Genomic DNA, 23,914 nt, shown 5'->3' on the forward strand with positions numbered 1-23,914 from the left:
GCCTGCTGGCAGGGTCATGCTGCAGTGACCTCCTTGGGTGGGTGCTGGCCCTGCAGGCTGTCCCATTGCCATTTGATGTCAGGGTCTTTTTGTGGGGCCACTGCCAGTTGCTGGCCCAGGGAACACTCCCTTCTGCCCATTCTTGGCATGTTTCTCCATCGACTCTGCATGCCCCCAAAACTGGCCCCTATCCCTGCTTCCAGTCCCAGTGAGGTCCTCTGGGTCTCCCTAGCCAGGCTGTGTGACTTCTGGGGGCTCCTGTGTTCCTAGAAGGATCCCCAGCAGGACAGGCTGGATGCCTCCTGGCCTTGCTGATGGCACAGTGCTCTTCCACTGCAGCTGCCTCTGCCCTGGGACTGCCCGCCTCTGTGCTGGGGGCCCTGGTTGGGGGATGGGCTCTCGGGACCAGACCCTGGTCACACTTGCTCTCTTCCTTTCTTCCGAGATGTTCGGCTGTTGCCATGGCAGGGTGGGCCATAATGGAGTCCCAGAGAGATAGCCGGACCTGGAGTCTCCAGGAAGAATTATGGCTGGGTTTCAAAAATCCTGTCCCAGCTGCTCACCTCCATGGCCTCTGTGGCCTAGAAGCAAAATGTATTCTGACTTCCTGGCCCCCACAAAGCAGGCTCTGGGCTTTTGTCTTGACATCCCAGCCAACAGGGTGTCAAGTTACAGTGCTGGGAGAAGTGGTAATGGATGCCAAGAAGGGAGTCGAGGGGGAATTGGGGGAATTGCGCAGGGGAGCCCAGGGAGCCGAGGGAGCTGAGGGGCTGGGGCTGGCGGGAAGCAGGTGGGCTCTGGGGGGCGCGGCAGGGACCAGGCACCCGTCAGTGCCTACCAACCCCAAGGGCAAGCAAGTGTTCGGCTTTGGGGCGCACCTGTGTCTGCATGCAGCGGTTCCCTTTCTAATCACATCGGGTGTGTCTGAGTGGATGGGGCCCCTTGGGAAAGGAGGGTGGGGTGTCATGGGGTCCCAGTGAGCAGCTCCCATGCCCAAACGGCTGTGAAAGATCCCAGTGGTGTGTGTCTGCGGAGATGCCCAATATGCAACTGGGAACTGCCAGTGAAATGTTACCAGGTAGTAGGACTAACCTGGAAACTGGTGATAAACGTCGTATTTTTCTCTCTTTAGGACGTTTCTAGAAGTATTTCTGGAATGGGAGTGCTCATTGGATTAAGTACATGGAATTGCTTTCCAGCGTTGACTCAGACACCACTCCTGGTAGTGCCTGAAGCCGCTGGTAGTGGCTCCCAGACCTGAGGATGGCCCCCTCCTCTCCTGTGGGACCTTCTGTATATACACCCCCTTTTCTTTGTTGGGCAGCTCTGTGCTCCTGCTGGGCAGTCCTAGAGCTATGCTCCAATCCCTTCCCAAGTCTGCATCTGCCCCGGGCAGCCTCTGTGTGCAGAGAAGTACTGCTGGTCCTTTTGGGGGGATTTGAGGTTCAGCAGGGATGGTTACTTGAGTAAACCTTTTCTTTCCCACCTTCTCTCTCCCAGGGTACTTTAGCGTCTAGAGTAGGTGGCCTTGTTGAGTCTGAGGGAGGCCATGGCATTATAGTGGCGTAGGCCAGCTCGCTGGGGGCAGAGCTGGGCTGCCGGCCCCATTAGTTTAGTGGTTTAAAGTAACTGTATTGGTGTAGCATCATCTGTCAGGTCTGCTGGTTCCAGCTGGGTGCAGCTTCTTGGGTTCTCATCTTTGTAGTCCCACGTCAGCTGGATTGGGTGTCCCCAGTGGCTTGGTTACTCATGTGGGATGGCTGGGCCCATCTCTGTGTCTGTGTCTGTGACCCTCTTTGCAAGCAGCTAGTTTGGCATCCTACTCTGGGGTGGTCTCTCAGAGCAAATGTTCCAAGGGCCCAAGCACAAGCTTTTTTTTTTAATTATTATTTTTTAATTAATTAGTTTTTATTTATTTATTTATATTTGGCCGTGTTGGGTCTTTGTTGCTGCGTGCGGGCTTTCTCTAGCTGCGGTGAGCAGGGGGGCTACTCTTCGTTGTGGTGAGCAGGCTTCTCATTGCAGTGGCTTCTCTTGTTGCGGAGCACAGGCTCTAGGTGTGCGGGCTCAGCAGTTGTGGCTCGCGGGCTCTAGAGCGCAGGCTCAGTAGTTGCGGCGCACGGGCTTAGTTGCTCCGCGGCATGCAGGACCTTCCCGGACCAGGGCCTGAACCTGTGTCCCCTGCACTGGCAGGCGGATTCTTAACCACTGTGCCACCAGGGAAGTCACAAGCACAAGCTTTTGAGGCTGTGACCTTGCTTCAAAAGCTTGCATCGTTGCTTCCTCTATGTTCCTCACTCCTGGCCTCAGAGAGTGAGCCACAGAACTAACCCAGATCCTGGGGATAGGACCGGACACGAGGACGTGAGCATGGGGAGGCATGGATCACTTGGAATGAGCTACCTCCACGGTGCTCTTCAGGACTGAATGGATGGCCTCGTAAGGGTGTAGTGCGGTGGTCCTCTGTACAGGGTTTTGTCAACCAGGTGTATTAGGACTCCTCCTTAACATCCACCAGAGTCCTGGACTCATAGGTTAGGAGTTGGACTTCCAGGGCCTAGTGCTTGACAAGACATAATGACACAGAATTCAGAAATCCTTTTTTTTTTTTTTTTTTTTTTTTAACGGCACGCGGGCCTCTCACTGCCGTGGCCTCTCCCACCGCAGAGCACAGGCTCTGGACGCGCAGGCTCAGCGGCCATGGCTCACGGGCCCAGCTGCTCCGCGGCATGTGGGATCCTCCCGGACCGGGGCACAAACCCGTGTTCCCCGCATTGGCAGGCAGACTCTCAACCACTGCGCCGCCAGGGAAGCCCCAGAAATCCTTTTAAGTGAGTTTGCACATCCTTTACCAGTGCAGCATCTGTGTGCGTGTGGAAAGAGCTGCTCACATGTGCGAGGTGATCGGTCAGTCTACAGGCATTGCAGATTCCTTGTGAACTCATAGGCCCCATCCTGGAACCAGGTGCAGGGAAGAGGAGGAGGTAGGTGCACACCAGCTGTGTCATCTGAGCACCCACAGAGTAGGCCCAATCTCTGTCTTCACCGGGTTTGAGAATATTCACGTGTTACCCAATTGACTGCTGTGTGCCGAGTTGACCTTCACAACAAGCAGCCCCTTACTGCCTCAGGAGAGGTTGGGGCCTGAACTGCCCTGATGGCCTCCTACGGCATCTGAGCCTCCTTGGCACTGAGGTCTCACCTCACGCAGTAAACCCCACCCAGTGGGGCAGGAATTACTGTCCCCATCCTTGTAGGGGGCACAGAGGGGGAAGTGTCCTACCCTGGGCTTCTCACTTGCAAGAGGCAGAACCAAGTGAGAGGTTTTGTAAGGGTGTGACTCTCCCCCTCCCCTCAGTGTGTGTAGGCTTGGTGCACAGTGCCTGCTCTGGGAGGAAGCCCTGTGGCCTGTCCACCACCCAGCATGGCACTAGGAGGAGGGTCCTGTCCCTCTGGGTCTGGGGAGGTGGGAAGCCCTTTGCTTGTCGGGCCACCTTAGGAGCATCCTGGCCCTCACCGGGAGCTGTAGGGCCCCAGCATTGTGGAGATGGCTCCAGGTGGGACCATGGCTCCCTGGCTGCTATGCCTGTGGTGACCTCTGGCCCCAGCCCTGGGTGGGGGAACCCGCCTATCAAATGCGCAATGACAGCATTACCCTGGGAGGCTGTGGGAGGGTGAACTGAGCCAGCGCAGGGCTGCCATAATGGCACCTTGTAGGAGGGCAAGGCACTTTCTTGGATAGTTTGCTGAGGTGAGGGTGAGTGAGCTGGTCTCTGTCAGGGGAGTGCCTCTGCTCAGGCTTGTGCTGCCCTTGAGTGGAAGCTCCCAGAGTTTTGCCCTAAGCTCCCTGCCTCCAAGATGGACAGTTAGAGGCAGGGCGAAGAAGGCTGCCCCAGACATGCACGCTGTTGCGGGGGCGGGTCCCGTGAGCACAGTGGGGTAGTGCTGACCACGGTCCCAGGGCGGGGCTTGGCCAGCCGGGGCCTTTTCTGAGGGCACAGGTGGTTTGAAGCGCATCTTGAAGTGTGAGTTGGGCCTCACAAGGGAGATGAGAAATATGACGGAGGAACATTCCTTGGAGGGGATGGTGGTGAGGGTGGGAGGAGCTCACGACAGGACGTACATGTGAGCAGCATCTTGGAGTTCAGGGGCTGAGGGCTGGAGAGGCTGTGGGCCTGGGAGGGCCGAATGGGCTCTAGAGGGAGGAATGCCCTGGGGGAGGGTCTGGTGGGGCCAAGACTAATGTTTGCTGAAACTGGCGCTGGGTCTGGAAAAGCCTCTCCCCCGCACCTGCCATACCCAGCAAACAGCAACCACCTGCCCCTCCCTGCCCAGCCAGGCCCAAAAGATGAGGGGAAGAGGGAGGGTTCTATCAGGGAATAGTTGGCCACCAGCGCTGCTGTCTTCCCTGGGTTAGCCCTGAGGAGCAGTTTGTTGTCCCCAGGCCTCATTTGGCCCACCCTCGTCCCCGGCTTCCCTAGTGTGTGCAGGCATCTTAGGGATCTTATAAAAGTGCAGGCTTTGATCAAGCAGGTCTGGGGTAGTAACGTGCCTTGGTGAAGCTGCTCTGCTGCTCAGTGGGCTGAGGCAGGTGGTGGTCCACTCCCATCTGCCCCTCCCCCTCCTGGTTTTGTGTCTGCCCATCCTGGTCGACCCTAAGGATGGAACTGCTTTTATCCAGGGGTTTCTCCCCACTACCTGACAAAGCACCTACTTCTTAGGTTGGCTTTCAGCAAATTGGAGTGAGTGAGTGAGTAAATGAATGAGTGTGGATCAAGTGTGCCTTCCCCAGACATCAGGCAGGCCCATATTGAGAACAGCAAAGGTCAGAGCTGCATTCCCTTGAGACTGCTTCCCCTGGCACAGGCCAGTGAGACAGTAAATATTAACCTCACACTGACTGCTAATTGGTTAGCAGCTGGGATGGTAGTCTGGTGCTGTGAATGGAGGGATCTTGTCATGAGTTAAGTTTATAATCCCTGCCTTCCCTTTAGGAAACTTGGTGAAAGTTCTGGGCAGGTAACAGAACTCTGTTTAGCCACGGCCGGTATACAGGGGAGGAGGTAGTGAGACCATTTTTGCTAACAGCCTAGCCTGCTTCCAGGGATTTTTGTCGGTCATGTAAAATCTCTTCTGATCATAATTTTTTTTAATTTGGCTGAGCCAGGTCTCAGTTGCAGCATGTGGGATCTTTAGTTGCAGCATGTGGGATCTAGTTCCCTAACCAGGGATTGAACCTGGCCCCCCTGCATTGGTAGCGTGGAGTCTTAGCCACTGGACCACCAGGGAGGTCCCCGGATCATAATATTTTATATAAGGGTTCCCAGGATGGGCAGGATAGGCTTAATGAATTTGCCCTGAAATCATATAGCTTCTAAATAAACTTGGTGCCCAGGCAGCTGCCCTGAATTGAGGCAGTACACCTGGCTACTACAACTGTTCCCCTGGCATGTTCGGCTAGATTTCCTCTGCTTTGTTCTCCTGGCCTAAATGGTTTTATAATTTAAAATACGTTTTAAAAAAAGAATGCCCACAATAATTTTGAGCCTTTGTCAAATGCGTGTTCTTTTCCCTGAATTAAAAGAACCCTCTGGGAAAGTAATGAGAGCCTTGAAGCACCTTTGCTTTAAAATTGAACTTAGGAAAGTTTTTCATCTTGGAAACTAGCGGGGCTGGTGACCCTTCTGTGTTTGGAAGAGGTGACTCAGGTCCCTGTAACAATCGAACGGGCCGGCACCACACAGGAAATGCCTGCAGCCCGGCAGCCCCAGGGTGAGCTGGCGCCTCCATTTCCTGACAGCACCTGAACCCTACCTCACTTCTCAAAATGAAGGCTGCGTGTCACAAACTGGTTAGAACTGGCTGTTGCCATGGTTTTCAGTTGGAAGGCACAGTTAAAGGGTCACATGACCAAAGAGGGAAATGCCTTTGTCACATGACTTTTTGGTGGCCTGATTAGCATACAGGAAGTTCACTCCCTGCTGGCTGCTGGGATGCTGAGTGATCATTGATGGGAGGTGATGTCATCTCTTGGACGAGTTATTGATTAGTCTCAGTCCAAGATGGGACCTGGGAGTGCTGTGGTCAGAGTGACCATCTCAGGGAGCTTCAGCTTCAACATGGTCCCGGTCCCTAACCCTACCCTCTTCCCTCAGGCAAATTTGAGCTTTATTAGACATCTCACCTTTGGAAGGCGTGCACATCCTCATTGAGGTGATAAAAAGTGATAAATCCCTGCAAGTTACCGTTGTCTCAGAGCGCTCTTGCTCAGGAAGCGCCTGTAGTTTGTAACTCCAGATGTGGTTCTGCCTGGGCTCCTTCTCTGCCCGTGTGTAGCCAGCTGCCTGGGAACCCACCTGGGCTGGGACCAGTGGCTGCACTCCTGTGCTGGAGCCTCGTGTCTGCTTAGTGCCTGTGTGCGTGTCCACAGAACCCGGAATTGGAGCCCCGAGGTCTTTTTTTTTTTTTTTTTTTAATATTTTTGGCTGCATCGGGTCTTCGTTGCTGTGCGCGGGCTTTCTCTAGTTGCGGCGAGCGGGGGCTACATTGTGGCACATGGGCTTAGTTGCTCCGCGGCACGTGGGAACTTGCCGGACCGGGGCTCGAACCCATGTCTCCTGCATTGGCAGGTGGATTCTTAACCACTGCGCCACCAGGGAAGTCCCCCGAGGTCATCTTTAAAGTTGATCTTGGGCAGAGTTGGCAGTCAGCAGGGAGACACGGAGACTTGAAAGTGTGGTGGTTCCCAAATTGCATTGGTTTTTAGTTTGATGAGGCTCTAGTGAGACATCCCGGGTTACTTTATAGACGGCCAGCCAATTTCTGGACTTGAGAACGTGGGCTGCTAACCACAGTGAGGGGATTCTATACCTTGAAATGGAAGCCTTTTTTTGTTCACTCTCCTGGTCTCTTTTCTGGAAGACCATCCAGCAGCTGTGCTGGTTAAATCAGGTCAGGTCTGGGATTCTTGAGGTGCAGCAGCCATGCTGCTCTAGGAGGGGCCTGGGGAAGCACACTGCGGGTTGAGGGGCTACGGGAGTTAGGGAATGCAGTATCTGGTCCTCTGTGCCCATCCTTCCCTGAAGACACAGCTCACTCTGGGAATCGAAAGGGCAGTTGAGTGGGCTGTTAAAACACCAGTCCTCCATCTATAACTCTGTCCCCGCTCAGCCGGAAGGAATGGGACAACTTTGAGGTGTTACTCCCAGTTAACTTCATCGAGTTTGTTCTTTGGGCCACAGTGCCACCTATTGGACACATTCAGTCCTTGGCTGGTTTTCCTGCTGATAGAAGGATTTGATTCCTTCGACACAAATGCTGAGGCCATATCTCAAGGGAAAGTTTATGTTGTGCCCTCAGCAAACAGAGCTGCTTGGTTCGGGACTAAGCACCGTCTCTGGGACCTGTTGGTCCTTATGTGTGAGGTCAGCAATGCCAGAGCAGAAGTCCAGCATCACTAGATGTGCATATATGTCCTAGGGGACTTGGCTGGTAGGGTTGGCGTAAGAGGGCAGAGGGTAATGGGCAGAGGTGGCTGGGAACTAGTTTGTGAGTGGATCAGGTGGGTGGAAAGTACCCAGATCTGTGAGAGAAAATGTTCCATGTTCCAGTCGGTTTCAAAACATGCAGCCACTACTGCCACATTGCCACTGGCAGGGTGAAGAGGCCACGTGTAGCCCAGGAAGGACTATCTAGCAGGCAGCCTTGGCCACCTTGTGAGGTGGTGGCACCCCATGCTGGGGAGCTAGAATGTAGGCCGGCAACATGTGCATCAGCCCCTCTGTCTCCTGGGACGGGCGTGAGGGCTGTTAGCGAGTCTGGGTTTAGCAAAGAAAGGCTGATTTGCGTGGGAGCTGGACGCCCCATCAGGTGGCTTCCAACACGGGCAGGTAGGAGCCCTAGCAAAAGGCCCAAGATTCAGGACCCAGTATTTTTATTCAGTACTGAGCTACATGGTAGAGATAGGAGCCGTGGTGTTTTTCAAAATGACAGTGTCACCTTCAGACACGTAGGCATCCTCAGCCCGGGGGACACAGAAGTGGTTACCAAGAACAGTCCCGGCTTTTGAAGGGCTCAGCCGCAAACTGGCAGATTTGAGTGCCCCGTGGTGAGTGCGGTGAGAGAAGGCAGCCTGGGTGGGCAGGTGGTGGGGAGGTCTGGTGAGGCAGCCCTGCTTGCTGCCACCTTGTTGTGTCTGCGTCTGAATCTAGGCATCTGCGGGGTGTGGGGGTGGGGCTCTAGGGGACGCCGTCCAGCGCAGTCGGGACGCTCTGGTAGTAACCTGTGACTGTTCCTGTTCCACAGTGACATGAAGTCCGAGAGGAGAGCCCCTTCGCCCGACGTGATCGTACTCTCTGACAACGAGCAGCCTGCGAGCCCGAGGGTGAATGGGCTGACCGAGGATGCCTTGAAGGAGACCAGCACTGAGGCCCTCATGGTGAGCCTTGTCCCCATGCTGGGGAACCATCTCGCAGTGGAACAGCCTGTGTTCGCCGGCCCCCAGCTCTCCCCCTCAACCCTTGTTCTCTTGCCCTTGTAGAAAAGCAGTCCTGAAGAACGAGAAAGGATGATTAAGCAACTAAAAGAAGAGTTAAGATTAGAAGAAGCAAAACTCGTTTTATTGAAAAAGTTGCGGCAGAGTCAAATACAAAAGGAAACTACCACCCAGAAGGTATGTGCGCGTCTGTTCCCTCCTCAGTGGTCAGTGAGAGTCGTTTAGAACCAGGGACAGAAAGCCATGGTCATTTCCTTGGCCCACTGCTGCCCAGGAGCCAGAAAGACTGGTCATGAGGGGTCAGGTTTCCTTAGGGGCATAGGAACAGGGTCTGAATTGGAAATTTGCAGACTCAAGTTCATGTTTTGGATTTAGCTTAGAGGATATCAGAGTACGTTTTGGTCTAGTATGTTCTGGATCTGAGTATGTAAACCTCATTCCCTGTAGACTCCATCAAGGAAATGGAGAGCAGGCATCTTTGACCATGCTGGAAGCACAGCTCTGTCTCAGACCCCTTTTCAGAAAGGCCTTCTGCCCTGTGGATGAATGTTCTGGCCAGCAGGGGCCGCTGTGGTTTTGTGGACAGATTGCTGAATGCCACAGGGTGCACCATAGCCCGGCCCCAGAGCTTCTACTCCTGTTAACCTCCCCTGATGCCTCAGGCTCCTTGTGCTGCTTCTAAATGCACCTTACCATGTAAGGCAAGGTCAAGTTTGTTTTGTCCTTTTTTGGTGTCTCATTCTGGGAAGGTTCCTGGTCGGTGACAAAACTACCCTTCCTTATATTCTAACCACTCTCTTAGTGAACCAGAAAGTAAATGCACTTCAGGCAGTACAGTGTGTAGAACATGTGTCCCCTTAAGGGAGCAGGACAGGGGGACGCTCACTGGTCTGACTTGGGGATTTGCTTGAGCCCCCACCCCCACCTGGTAAACAAGTGGACCAAGCCTGCCATCTGTTAATATCCCGATGGACAGAGCCTGCTCATTACTTGTTTCCTTGTTGATTGCTTAAGAATTGATGATGTGAACCAAGTCTGTCAGTGTCCCTTCTCTGGTGGAATATGTGACTTTAAGAAGTGCCTGGGGACTTCCCCAGTGGTCCAGTGGTGAAGAATCCTCCTTGCAATGCAGGGGACATGGGTTTGATCCCTAGTCAGGGAACTAAGATCCCACATGCAGCGGGACAACTAGGCCTGTGCACCACAACTACTGAGCTCGCGTGCCTCAACCCTGCATGCTGCGAACCACAGAGCGCACGCGCTCTGGACCCCATGTGCCACAACTAGAGAAGAGAAAACCTACATGCCACAACTAGAGAGAAGCCCCCGGGCCATAATGAAAGGTCCCGCCAACGAAGATCCTGCGTGCCGCAGCTAAGACCCAATGCAGCCAAAAATAAATAAATAAATAAATCTTTTTTGAAAAAAAGAATAAAGTGCCTGGACCCAACATTTTCTCACTAGGGTTGGGATTAACCTAAGCCTGGGGTCCTTCACCTCAGCCTCCACCACCAGCCTTTTTTGTCCCCTGAAGGGCAGAGATGGCACCTGAACCACAGTGATGCCAAGCACCCCCAGGGTGGGGGGGTAAAGGGTGCTGGAAAATCTGTCCTTTGTTTGTTTATTTTTATTTATTTATTTATCTACCTACCTACCTACCTACCTACCTACCTATCTATCTGTCTATCTGGCTGTGCTGGGTCTTAGTTGTGGCACGCGGGATCTTCGTTGTGGCATGTGGGCTCTTAGGTGCGGCATGCGAGATCTTGTTCCCTGACCAGGAATCAAACCTGGGCCCCCTGCATTGGGAGCCTGGAGTCTTAACCACTGGGCCACCAGGGAAATCCCCTTTATCTGTTTCAAACATGTCAGTTCCTGCTGCAAGGAACGTGGCAGGCGGGAAGCAGAACGTTTGAGAGCCTGATGCCTTTTGAAGAGGAAGAAAAGCAGTGCTCTTCTGTCAGAATTACGTGTGGGAGGAGCAGGGTTGGTGACCCTCTCATCTCCTGCATGTCCTGCTCTCTTGCAGCCCGCAGGCTCCACTGGGAGCTCTGTGACCACCCCTCCCCCGCTTGTACGGGGCACCCAGAACATTCCTTCCGGCAAGCCATCACTTCAGGTCAGTGTTCCCTCTGCGTCATGCTCCTGAGCAGCCCTGATCCAGTTTCTGCAAAAGCCTGCTCGTTTCTTCTGATTAGAGGCCGTCTGGTGGGAGCCCAAAAAATAAAGCATGCTTGTGTTCCCATACCCAACCCAGGCCCCTGTTGACATCATAAACAAATCACACAGACTCTCGGAGGGCCCCTCCCATGACCACCCCTAGAGAGACTGGAGAGAGGACCAAGGTTCTAGGCAGACTGGGCTCCCTTCTGCCTGACTCTCTCAGGGCAGTTGGAGGGCCCAGTGGGGCCTTGTCCCAGCCCGGCTCACAGCCTCCTCTGCCCACAGGGTGAGATGGGCAGGTCTCCCACTTCCAGCCATAGGACAGAGAGGCCAGGGGCCCACCTCCCCTCAAACAGGCCTGAGCCCCCAGCTCAGACCAGCAGGCGGGTGGTACTGGTCCCAGTTAGCTGGACTCTTGCTGTGGTGGGGCCAGAGTCCTGAGTAAGCCTGAGTGAGCCCAGGTTGGCGTGGCTCTTGTCAGAGTCTGTTCCTGGTTCTTTTGTGTTTTGAATAAATAGGCATTTTAGCTTTTATTTTCTCTGCCACCACCCTTTTTTTTTTTTGACATTTTAATTTTTCTTTTAATCTTTTTTTTGAAACATCTTTATTGGAGTATAATTGCTTTACAGTGCTGTGTTACTTCCTGCTGTATAACAGAGTGAATCAGCTATATGTATACATATATCCTCATATCCCCTCCCTCTTGCGTCTCCCTCCCACTCTCCCTATCCCACCCCTCTAGGTGGTCACAGAGCCCTGAGCTGATCTCCCTGTGCTATGCGGCCGCTTGCCACTAGCTATCTGTTTTACATTTGGTAGTGCATATATGTCCATGCCACTCTCTCACTTCGTCCAAGCTTGCCCTTCCTTCTCCGCCACCACCTTTTTCTGGGTAATGAGTATGTGCTTTTACAAAAACAGCAAACCTGTTTGTTTAAAAAGTCATGTAAGATCTGAGGGTTGGTGTTGTTGACAGACCTCTTCAACTCGGATGCCTGGCAGTGTCATCCCACCACCCCTGGTCCGTGGCGGGCAGCAGACGTCCTCGAAGTTAGGGCCACAGGCGAGCTCACAGGTCGTCATGCCCCCACTCGTCAGGGGGGCCCAGGTAAGCAGAGTGAGGGCTTAAGGGAAGCCCCAGGCAGCCTCCACCTCTCGAGAATGAGCCTTCCTAGTTCTCAGGTTGGGGGCTCTTTCCCTGTGGCGCCCTCTGTCGTCCCTCTCGTTGACTTGTCTCCCCCCACTACACCCTAACAGCAGATCCACAACATCAGACAACATTCCAGCACAGGGCCACCACCGCTCCTCCTGGCTCCCCGGGCATCTGTGCCCAGTGTGCAAATTCAGGGACAGAGGATCATCCAGCAGGGCCTCATCCGCGTCACCAACGTCCCCAACACTAGTCTGCTCGTCAACATCCCACAGGTGAGGGTCATATGTGTGCCCCGCAGCTGCCCCTCTGATGGCCCACAGTCCTGGGACCCAGGCATGTCTCCAGGGTGGCTTGGCGTGACTTGCCTGCTTCCTTGGAGCCAGGTGAGGTCTTGGATAATCCAGCCCCGCAGACGGTGTTACTGTAGCTCCTTGGAGCTAGTTGGTGCATGAAAGTCGTGGGCAGGAGTCTTACGTTGCCACCTGCCATCTAACAGAGGTGGATAGCTGCCGAGAGTGGGAGGGGTGGAGATCTGAGCTGACATAGAGAAGGCTCAGGGTGGGGCACCAGAGCGCTCCGCACCCTCCCCCTCTATAGGCACAAACGTGCGGAGAAGGTCTGCAAATGTCCTTTCAGCACCAGGGCATCTATTCTTAGCCACGCATCCCTTCACCTCCATACAGAGCCTCTGAAATGGGGAGGGTTTGTCGCCACCCAACAGAGCGGGGAAGATGGGACCAGGGGCGGGCAGGCTGAAGCATGATCCTCATTGACAGATGAAATTACTGGGTTTGCAAGGGCTTTTGTTGATGTGCAAGTTAGCTTCTCTTCCTCCTTTGGCACGGTGCATCCTTGCCCGCCTTGCTCAGATAAGATCATGGCCAGCAGGGCTCTGGGCAGCGTCCCTGCCTCTTCTAAAGTCAGGTTCAAGTACAGTCTTGCCACCCAAATGGGGACGTCCCGGGCAGGCAGTTTCATCCACACCATAAACTCGGATCAAATTACTACCGTGTGCCATACCCTGTTCTCATGCCATGAGGATGGGAACCAGGCAGGCAGTGGTGGATGGATCCTGTGGCTGTGCTCCCTGTGGGGCCAGGGGAGCCTGCAAAAGGGGCAGGGAGGAACTGGCTGATCAGAGGCTGGAGTAGACAGGCCAAGGTGCTGTGATGGCATCCTCTATGGTGGGGAGTTTTGCTCCGCTGTGGAGACCCCATGGGCGGGGGGTCTGGGCAACCGTCCTGGGCTCCCTGAGCCCCATGATGTGTTACATACAAGTTGTCAGGTGTGTGCATTTTCCTGGAGATGGTGTACACAGCTTTCCTTCTATTTCCAGAAGTGTCTTCAGTGCCACAAAGCTAAGGGCACTGGCGTGGTCAGCTCCAAGTTTGGGGGAGAGCATTTGATAACGTTGGGCGACAAGTGGTCTGGAGCAAGGAGATGGTGGAGGGTCAGCCACTGGGGTGCAGAAGATGATAAATGATGCAGGAGCAGTGAGGGTCAGGAAAGGTGAAGTGCAGGGGCACACAAAGATGCTCATGAGGGAAATGCCATTGATGCCACAGTGAGCCACCTTTGCAACCTTTTGAGGAAGGAGGCCACCCAGACCTGTGCTGGGAGGAGAGCCAGGCCATAGTGACAGGAGAGTTGCCATGCTGCCTGGGTGGGGGACAGTTGCCAAGGGGCTACCCACTGTCATGGTGATGGCTTCATGGGTGTCCTCAGGTGGCAAAGTGTAGCAAATTACAGGTTTTAAAGTTAATTGGATATCAGCTAAACCTCAACAAGTGTATTTATAAGATTGGTCATCTCATAGGGCAATTAGTTTAATGGCGCTTTTCCTGTTGCTTGTTGATGTCAAGCAGCTCTGAGTTACTTTTTACTTAAAAAATTTTTTTTAATTTTTGGCTGCATTGGGTCTTCGTTGCTGCGCGCGGGCTTTCTCTAGTTGCAGCGAGTGGGGGCTTCTCATTGCGGTGGCTTCTTTTGTTGTGGAGCACGGGCTCTAAGTGCGCGGGCTTCAGTAGTTGTGGCTCACAGGTTCAGTTGCTCCGCGGCATGTGGGATCTTCCCGGACCAGGGCTCAAAGCTGTGTCCCCTGCATTGGCAGGCGGATTCTTAACCACTGCGCCACCAGGGAAGTCCTGAGTTACTTTTATAAGGATTTGTTAGCATAGCTAATGGTGCTGATGACCTGGAGCTACTTTCATAAGGACTTAGTGTAGCTAAATGGTGCCGACCTGGGCTGTGGGTGCCGTGGTTGGGCTCTCCTCAGGGTGGGCGCCTCAAGCACCCTGACCAGGTCATTGTCTCCCAAAAGCCCTCCGCAGCATCGCTGAAAGGAACGACAGCCACTTCTGCTCAGGCCAACTCCACCCCCACCAGCGTGGCCTCCGTGGTCACCTCTGCTGATTCTCCAGCCAGTCGGCAGGCAGCCGCCAAGCTTGCACTGCGCAAACAGCTGGAGAAGACGCTGCTTGAAATCCCCCCACCCAAGCCCCCCGCCCCTGAGATGAACTTCCTACCCAGTGCTGCCAACAATGAATTCATCTACCTGGTCGGCCTGGAGGAGGTGGTGCAGAACCTGCTGGAGACGCAAGGTGAGGAGTCCCTGGGCCTGGGGCTGTTTTTATCTCTTGCTGCTGAAGTTTCCATCATGCAAGTTGTTTTCCATGCGTAGCACATGTTGGCATGTCTGCTGTGTACCCACAGCTGTGGGGCGCATTGTGGATGACATCTTGTCATTAGTTATTTGCTTGCTGTGAGGTTTAGATAATTTCTTTCTTTTTTTTCAAATTAATTTTTATTGGAGTATAGTTGATTTACAGTGTTGTGTCCGTTTCAGGAGTATAGCAAAGTGAATCAGTTATACATATGCATATATCCACTCTTTTTTAGATTCCATTCCCATATAGGTCATTACAGAATATTGAGTAGAGTTTTCTGTGCTATGCAGTAGGTCCTTGTCAGTTATCTGTTTTATGTATAGTAGTGTTTACATGTCAGTCCCAATCTCCTGATTTCTCCCTCCTGCCCTAGATAATTTCTTAAACGTACCATAGGCACCTTCTTTCTGATGGGGCCACTTCTGAGAGTTGGGCAAAGGTGGAACTCTGCAGAGCCTCAAGCACTCTTAGTCTCCAAAGTGGGAGAGGGACACCTATGCCCAGGCCAGGATCATTTTATTACCCTCCTTGGAAGTAGTTTGGAAAGCACACCTGCATGTTAGAGGGTTTTAGGAATAAAAGAGTATAAATAAGGTAGTGAGCAAAAACGATACTGAAAGGTGAGAGGTCAGGTTGGCCCTTTGGGAGCCTCCAGCAGATGCTAAACTGAGGACTTTCTGCCCTTAGATTGAGCTCGTGGTGGCATTTATTAGGCAGCCAGCCTGAATCCCCACCCCACGTGATCTCGTCAGATGCTCAGAGCTGAGAAGGAGGCAGAGCTGTAACCTCTTCAGGGCAGGGGATGACCAGGTGGACTCCACCTGAGGGACTGTGGGGCACCAGAGCCAGGCCCAGTGGGGAGAGGTGTGGGCTCTGACACAGCCTGGATGTGTCTGGATCTCTTCAATGACTCCTTTATGATAAGGTTAAGTTGGCAAAAATGCTGCTATAAGGCCAGTGCAGTGCGGCAGGCAGGAGGCCTGAGTCAGGAGGCGATGCCTGCCCGTCCTACACTTGCCTGTGCTGGGCACCCGCTCTCCCAGACCAGTCTGTCTCCGCTTGTTCTCATCAGGGGTCTGTCTCCCTCTCCTGTTGTCAAAAAACAGGACCTAACTGTGGGAGGAGGCTCTGAGTCCTGCTTGAGGTGTCTCTTGACACTTCGCAGAGCCACAGGTGGACACTGAGTACAGCCCTGCACTGGTGTGTCTGTTCTGGCACTGGTCACGCAGGCTGCAGCTGCCTGGGAAGCAGGTACCCCATTCTCTGGGGTTGGATGTGTGAAAGCAAAAGTGCCCTTGTTACCAGAGCGTGTTAGCTGTAGGCTGGGGGCTGGAGCTGGGGGCCCAGTGTAGACCCCTGAGCCTTGGGCAGCTTGGGCAGGCAACATCCCATCTGCTCCGTGGAGTGACAGGTCTCCCCCCTAGAGTCAGATCCTGCACAGCCCCTCAGCAGTTAGGGGCAGCTTGGCCAGGCCCAAGGCGGGATGGGGAGGCTAAGGGTCTCTCGGCATCATGGTCCATAATGCCAAGAGGCAACTAAACTTAGGAGTGCTGGACACAGAAAAGATAGGAACAGAGTGCAAAAGGTACCCCTTACTGCACATTGGATGGCAAACATATATACATTGAAGAAAGTATCGAGGGCTTCCCTGGTGGCACAGTGGTTGAGAGTCCGCCTGCCGATGCAGGGGACACAGGTTCGTGCCCTGGTCCGGGAAGGTCCCACATGCCGCGGAGCGGCTGGGCCTGTGAGCCATGGCCGGTGAGCCTGCACGCCCGGAGCCTGTGCTCCGCAACGGGAGAGGCCACAACAGTGAGAGGCCCGCGTACCGCAAAAAAAAAAAAAAAGTATCGACCGCACACCTCAGCAGGTGCTTTTTGTGGCTTCCCCAGTCACCCCTCCTGTAGCTGATCAAGGAGCCACCAAGTTCCCATTTCCCAGGGCAGCCGGGTATGTGTCCTGGCCCTGCCGCTGACCAGCTGTGCACAGGTCACTTCAGCTCCTTGGCCTCAGTTTCTTCCTCAGGACAGTGGGGTGGGGTGTGCCCCTTAGAAGTTTGTTGTGAGAATTGGACACCCTGATACCCACAAGGCACCAGGCACAGTGCCTGTTGGCATAAGCACTCGCCTAGATGACTGGTCCTCTGTTAACTCACCCACTAGCAAGGGTGCCGGTCACCACAAGGTGGGGGCCTCGAGTGGTCACCATCTCCTCTCCACTGGTGACGCAGTATGGGAGGGTTGGAAATGTCTGCACTGTGGGTAGGAAAGATGACTGGGAGAAGCCAAGCTGACAGCACTGATGTCTTTGAGAGTTGGTATCAAGGGTGCCTAACTCACAGTGTTTTCTTAAGTGCTTCAACTTTGCTTCTGCCAGCAAAGCCTCCCGAGGCTGGCCCAGTGCCCGCACACAGTTGGCACCCAATATGTGTTTGCCTAACGAACACTGACTGAGGCTTTGGTGTCCTGATGCCAGTTGGGCCACATGGCCCAGGGTGCTGCCCCTGCTCTGCCCTCATCCATATCCCACCGGGGGGTAGTCCGGGCTCCTACTGTGGTGTTCCTGTTCCTCTGACGTGCGGCACACCCATCTCTCCCTGCAGCGGGCAGGATGTCAGCCGCCGTTGTGCTGTCTCGGGAGCCCTACATGTGTGCACAGTGCAAGACGGACTTCACATGCCGCTGGCGGGAGGAGAAGGGCGGCGCCATCATGTGCGAGAACTGCATGGCATCCAACCAGAAGAAGGCACTCAAGGTGGAGCACACGAGCCGCCTGAAGGCCGCCTTCGTGAAGGCGCTACAGCAGGAGCAGGAGATCGAGCAGCGCCTCCTACAGCAGGGCGCCGCCCCCGCGCAGGCCAAGGCCGAGCCTGCTGCCGCCCCACACCCTGCGCTGAAGCAGGTGAGAGTCCTGGTATGGGAGCCAGAGCTGTGGCCTGGGAGCATGGGCTGGGTGGCCTCGCCTTCCAGGAGAGGGGCCTCGTTCCCTTGGCAGGGAGTTGTCGCTAGCAGGCAGGATGTTCAGACATTCTCTCCCACACTCGGCGATCATCTGCCTGGTTGTTAACTGTGCGTCTAAATTGCATTTAATGGTGGTGTTTGGTGGTGAACATACTAATTTGCAGTTTCTTTAGATTTTGTAGCTTTCACTTGCAGTGTGCCGGCTGACAAGCACTTCTTGTTTAAAAGGACTTTTCTGAAAGCCACATTGAGATACAAAAGGGGCGTTTGGAAGAAATGTTCTAGCTAAATTAAGGAGAGAAGCAAGTTTGAAATCAAGTTTTTTTGGCTGCTTTTTTTTTTTAATGCTTTGCTTTCCCACCCCCTATAGACCCAAAGCTCCCTGTTGGCAATTTTTTGTGTCCTTGGAAGTCATTTGTAATTCACTAATAAACACATCTTCTCAAGATCCCTACGTAGTGGGTGGCTGCGCTGCCCTCAGGAAATGCCTATCCTGTGGGGACTGGGCCTCAAGCGGCCATAGCTGCTGCCCTTTGGTCACTCTAGATCACCCTTGGCCAGACTCTGGACAGTGCTGACCTCGATTTCAACCCCCGTTTGTGTAGGTCATAAAACCCCGGCGTAAGTTGGCGTTCCGCTCAGGAGAGGCCCGCGACTGGAGTAACGGGGCTGTGCTACAGGTCAGAACTGCGGTGCCGGGAGCCCCCTGCACCGAACCACCAACCGGCCCTCACATCCCAGACCGTGACCACGTCAGTCGCCGACTGTCACACTGCCTGTGTCTGTCTGTGTGTGTCTCTCTCTCTTTCCCTTCCTCCTACCCTCCCGCCTCGGTGTAACTTACCTAGTCTCCTGATTTTGGACTTCAGGGATCCCGTGTGGGTGGGAAGAGGTCAGCCAGAGCAAGGAGCGGCTGCGCTGAGCATCTTGCCCTCTGTTGCCCCCTTCCCCACACAAGCTGTTGCACCCTCTCTCCACTGCAGGCCTCCAGCCAGCTGTCCCGGGGCTCGGCCACAACGCCCCGAGGCATCCTGCACACGTTCAGCCAGTCACCCAAACTGCAGAATGCAGCCTCGGCCACAGCCCTCGTTAGCAGGACCGGCAGACATTCCGAGAGAGCCGTGAGCGCTGGCAAGGGCAACGCCACCTCCAACTGGAAGAAGGCGCCCCTGAGTACAGGTGGGCAGACCCCGTGGGGCTCGGAGTAGGGACCTCGCTGGGGTTGGGTCCATCCCTTCCTTAGTTTGAACAAAGACGTGCACACGCACAGGTAATGGCACAGAAGGGCCCTGAACCTGCAGACGTGCTGCCTCGGACTCTTCAGCTTCATCTCTTCTGTTCACTAAATAGGATGCCCTGAACAAGTGATAGCTCTGGATAAATACTAATCACCCTCGGTGTCTCCACCCTCTATACCCAAACTCTCAGCCCTTGACCCAAAATGGGGGACAGAACCCGTTCAGGCAGTGCCCCCCACCCCCGTGCCGTCAGTGGACCCTGTGAGCATAGATGCTCATTTTGCCAACTCACCCCCTCTCCCTTCCAGCCATAGAGAATGTCTGATTCTGCTGTTACAGTGTATTGATACCTTTCGCGGCACACTGACTTCATTTCTTGCTCACCCAGTGTCCTTCATTCCCTGCTCTCTGGGCATCCTCTTCCCAGCCCCTCTGGCTTAGACAGGTCAGATGGTAGAAAGTGCAAAACAGAATGAGAAAGCAGGCAGGAGGAGGGGGACCCTTGGGCGGGGGCTGAGATTTCAACTGAGGTTGGCAACAAAGGCCTCTGAGGAGATGGCATTTGAGGAACAACCGGGGGAGGTGGAGACACTCAGGTGGTCACTCCCCAGTCTGCCACAGCCCCACCTTCCCTGGGTTGTCCTTGGGTCATCCCCCATACCATTTGTCCTGTTTTTTATTATTTATGTGCTGGCCTTAGGATGAAAGTTAAATATGTCTTGTGTCCGTCAGTAATTGGACAGTGAAATGTAGGCACAAAGAGCTGAGAGGAGGAGATGGGTGAGAGGTCTCATTGGACCAAGTGTCCCGTCTCCCTCCTCACCCCCACGCCGGGGTTGCTCCAGGAAGAAGAGGCGCCATCATGAGATCCATCTCACTAGTCAGAACTGGGAAGTCTGGGTTGTTGGTGGAAACAAAACACAGAAGCCGGCTGTGCACGCAGCTGACCATGAGTTATAAACATGCCCAAATGTCAGAGCCTTCTAGAGGAGAGTCAGCTCAGGGGGGGAGTTCATCCAACTGCAGAAGAATCTGGCCCTCCTGGAGAGCAGAGAGCATTTGTAAACAAACCAGAGATACTTTTGTTCAGCATGTTTAAGATTACAGCTAAGAACTCATAGACTGGTCAGAAGTTCCTTTTCTGGGAAATTTGAAAGTACATGAGATAAGTGGGGAAAGTCAAATATGAGAGTACGCGTGTATGCACAGTGATAGTACCATGTAAAAACTTCGTATTAAGGGTAACATTCGAAAGAGAATCTGAAGGAATAAATAGTTGCTGTGTTCAACGATTTGTGGGATTAGACCTGAAAGTGTCATGGCTTAAGAGCAGCGTTTCTCAGAAGAGTTCTGCTTGGACTCCTGGTTGCCCTGGGTTTCTGGATGGTGGCTTTCTGGGCAGGACCTAGCAGCAGGTTTCTGGAGTGCTGGCCTTGGATGCACAGGGAGGGTTCTGTGGTGCATTTGACTTTGGAACATTTATTCCACAAAATATATTAACCCACCAAAAATACTTCTGGGTAACACAACGACTCTGGTCCCTGCTGCAGCTGAGACTCCAGGGCAGTCCTTTCCCGCAGGCCAGCCCAAAACCTAACTGTGCCGGTTGGAGGCTGGTGGGGCGGTGGGGAGCAGGGTGGGTGTGGGTGTGTGATACTTGGGGAATTCCCTGGCTGTCCAGTGGTTAGGACTCGGCGCTTTCACTGCTGGGGCCTGGGTTCAGTCCCTGGTCGGGGAACTAAGATCCTGCAAGCCGTGCAGCACACTGCCCCCCCCCCCCAAAAAAAAAAGAAGTGATACTTGTTCATTGTGGAAATTTGGAGAATACAAAAAGAGAAGATAATGGCAGTGGCCATTGTCAACCCCAGGAGAACAAATGTTGCACTTCAGGACTTTCTCCTCCCCACCCCCCCTCCACCTCTTCACTCACATGTCACATGTGTGTAAATGCCAGCACATATATAATAAAAAATAGGAAGTACCTTACAGAGGGATCATGCTGTCTTTAGCATTCTGTGTCCCTCTTAATGTTTTAATGAGAGAATGTTACCATATCATTAAAAACTTTGAGGACAGGATCAGTTGTAATGACTGCATAGTATTGCATCATACTGGATTGCTCAGTTGCACAGGTCAGTCATTTGCAGTTTTTCAGTGTTCTGTATAGTACTGTAGTAAACAACTCAGTTTTCATAGTTCCGATAGATGACAGGATCTCTGATTATTGCCCCACGTGTAAGGTTACCATGGCAGAGGCTGGGAACATTGTAAAAGCGATTGAGTTATTAAATTCTCTTCAGCTTCAAGGCTGGTATTTGAACCACCTTTGCTCAGTGGGCCCAGCTGAGGCTGGGGTCCTCCCAGGAGCCTCCCCCTGACTGGGGCTGTTGTGGCCTGTTGCTCTGTTCTGTTGCAGGCGGGGCCCTTGCATTTGTCAGCCCGAGCTTGACGGTGCACAAGACCTCCTCAGCTGTGGACCGCCAGCGGGAGTACCTCCTGGACATGATCCCGCCACGCTCCATCCCCCAGTCGGCCACGTGGAAATAGTGCGAGCCGGGCCCAGTGGAGAACAGGCTCCCTCCTCCCTCCCACCTGGCCCCACCACCCTCCACTCGGGAAGACACCCTGCTGCCCGAGAGGGCGAGTAAGCGCCGGCCGCGCTGCGGAAGTGAGAGTTCCGATCTTGGCTGCAAAGTCTCATCGACGTGGGGGGACCACTTCACAGGTGGACCAGGATTATTACTGGGGACCTTTCCCATGGGCTTTCTTCCTTTCTTTGCCTTTAGTTTGCCCAACACCAGCAGAAAAGCGGACCTTGGGGGCTGGTTCTGCTCCTCGCCCTCTCCTTCGGCCCCCTGAAGGGCACATGGACGGCTCACCCTAGACACTGTGACACGCTCGGGCAATGGCGCCCGGGGCTTCTGAAGTTGAGCGGAGCATTCTGTTTTGTTTTTGCTTTTCCCTCTGTCTTAGCCTCCTAATCTTTGACTGCCTTCCTTCATGGCAATCTCTAGGTTGACAGATTTTTTTTAAATCACCTCACGATGATGGAGTTTAATGTAAACCGTGCAGACCTTCCCTGCCAAGCACGGCCCCCATGCCCTGGAGGGTGGGCCTCTGACCACCCAGCCCTTGCTCCAGCAGAAGGCCTCTGCTGCTGCTCGTCCCAGAGACCCCCGACCTTCCACACTTAAGCAGAAGAACAAACTGCAACCCGGACCCAGCCAGAGAGCCCGGGATCCTGGAAGCCGAGAACCGTCAACAGAGTAGGGAGGAGAGAATCGGCAGCAACATCCAGAGCCTGAGCGGGAAGTTGGAGGGGCTGGCTGTTGTGTTTTTTTGTTGTGGTGGTTTATTTTATTAAATCCTTTTCTTTTCCTACTTACTTTGATGGACAACATCCTAAGCCCTGGCCTGTGCTTCTGTCAGGTGTGTCTGGGTGGGGAGGCGCCCCTGCACCCCCACCCCAGACTTCAGGGTTCATGTTTGGGTCTAGTTTAGAACCTTCCCTTAAAGCAGGGCCATGCTGCCAGGGTTTGCCTTCAGACTTTTTTTTTTTTTTTAAGCCCCCCCCTAGAGTCTACAGAAATGTCTTACAAAGGATCAGGTCTGCTTTTAGTTGTGTTGTGTTTTGGTTTCTCCCACTCCTTAAAAATCGGTCCATGAGGAAAGGCAGAAGCTGTTGTGTGTGTGCTGCACATGGGCCAGCTCTGTGCAGGTGTGAGGGTGTCATGTGTATGTGCACACGCGTGTGTAGATGGGGTATGCTGCTCCTCACTTCAGCCCCAGCCCTGGTTTTACTATCCATGCAGTTAGGGACTTAATTTAAAATCCTTATTTTGTAGGGCCACCTTCTTCGAATACACTGCTGCAACATTCTAATAAAGGCTCATTTAACCGCCGCCGCGCCCCCCCCCCATGTTGTGTGACTATCAGTGTTTAGAGGACATTTTTGACATGCCGTAGAACTAGTTTTCCAAAGCATTCTAATTTTTTGTTGTGTAAAATCCTAAATTTTTCATTGATTTTTGAGTACATAATGTAGATGGGCTGAAGGAGGGGAGGGCAGGAGAAGGGTGGCTTTCATTCCAAGATCCAGGGATTTGGGGGAAAGGGGAAATTGACCTTCAGGAGGGGTGGGGGAGCGGGGAAGGGTGTGTTTTTACACCAAAAAATCAAGAGTATGCAAGCATTTCTATTCCTCTCATTTTTCTGTGTGCCTGGCAAATAAATACCTGTCTTATACTACTCTGAGCTGTTAGCTCTCTCTGTTCAATGACATGGGCCAAATTTTCCAAATCCTCCAAGAAGGAGTGCCCGCTGGCCTCCCCTGCAAACTGACCTCAGTCCTATGCAGCAACTCAGGCGTCTGGGCCAAGGTCACCTCTGCACTGGGGGTGCACCATCGTTGTTGCACCCCCGCGGGGGCTGACTGGGTCTGTGACTCCAGGGCTCAAACTGAGCCACTTGCATTGGCCCCGAGCCCCGTCCCCATCAGAACCTCACTCTCCACTATGCTCAGGAACCACCTCTCCTCACCTCACCTGGCCAGACTTCTCCAGGCTGTTGAATAGGCCTCGTGAGTTCAGTACAAACTGACCACCACAGGCGGAGGATGGGATGGCCGGGCCCTGACCCTGTCTCTGCCTCCTGCAGCCCAGCATTTGCAGGAACATTCCCATAGTAGGACATACTGTGACATAAATGTAGCTTTTTAAAAGGGGGTCAAGAACGTGAGATGCCTTAATCTTTATTCATTTCTACTGTCTCAAAACTTCTATCTCCCCCCTTTTTCCCTTTAATTTCCCCTTTGCAGTGTAACTTCTATAAGCCTCAAGTGCATGGTTCTGTGATGAAATTTATAATGTCGCAAGAAAAGGCATTAAATACCTCTCTGAATACGGGAAGGATATTAACATTAAGGGTATTCTCCCAGCCCCAAAGCCCACGCCTCAAAATTGGCTACAGTTCTGGGAGTTTGTAGGCTGAGAGGATCTGGTTCCCAGGAGAACCAGAGAATGTGGGAGCCTCCAGTCCCAAATGACAATTGTAACTGCCCAGGAATCTGTGACAGGAACCCCCGATGGCAACTGGAAACTATTCAAAACGTCAGCTGTTCTGTGGACTCGGGTGTGGGGTTCACCAAGCTCACTTCCCCATCTGAAGTGGCTGCCTGTGTGGGCCCGAGTGTGCACGCGGATGCTCTCACAGATAACTGTGCGTCCACTTGGAGCTGCCCA

At 53.6% G+C, this 23,914-nt stretch overlaps 1 protein-coding gene across 11 annotated transcripts in view; it reads left to right on the plus strand.

The window, feature by feature from the left end:
- The window catches only part of GATAD2A (GATA zinc finger domain containing 2A), a 99,835-nt gene extending 76,913 nt beyond the window's left edge, over nucleotides 1-22,922 (plus strand). For 7 of the 11 annotated variants that reach the window (XM_067733367.1, XM_067733366.1, XM_067733368.1 and 4 more), the window contains 10 exons: nucleotides 8,305-8,437; nucleotides 8,540-8,671; nucleotides 10,524-10,613; nucleotides 11,634-11,765; nucleotides 11,915-12,082; nucleotides 14,131-14,410; nucleotides 17,079-17,377; nucleotides 18,042-18,224; nucleotides 18,420-18,615; nucleotides 21,091-22,922. In XM_067733367.1, coding sequence (XP_067589468.1) covers nucleotides 8,305-8,437; nucleotides 8,540-8,671; nucleotides 10,524-10,613; nucleotides 11,634-11,765; nucleotides 11,915-12,082; nucleotides 14,131-14,410; nucleotides 17,079-17,377; nucleotides 18,042-18,224; nucleotides 18,420-18,615; nucleotides 21,091-21,221 — 1,744 coding nt within the window. In that variant the 3' untranslated portion in view covers nucleotides 21,222-22,922. The remainder of the gene's footprint in view (nucleotides 1-8,304; nucleotides 8,438-8,539; nucleotides 8,672-10,523; nucleotides 10,614-11,633; nucleotides 11,766-11,914; nucleotides 12,083-14,130; nucleotides 14,411-17,078; nucleotides 17,378-18,041; nucleotides 18,225-18,419; nucleotides 18,616-21,090) is intronic. The other 4 variants (XM_067733369.1, XM_067733375.1, XM_067733376.1 and 1 more) reach the window with 4 other exon arrangements.
- Nucleotides 22,923-23,914: the final 992 nt, after the last annotated feature.

This window comes from Pseudorca crassidens, chromosome 3 (assembly GCF_039906515.1).
Source record: "Pseudorca crassidens isolate mPseCra1 chromosome 3, mPseCra1.hap1, whole genome shotgun sequence".
Lineage (NCBI taxonomy): Eukaryota > Metazoa > Chordata > Mammalia > Artiodactyla > Delphinidae > Pseudorca > Pseudorca crassidens.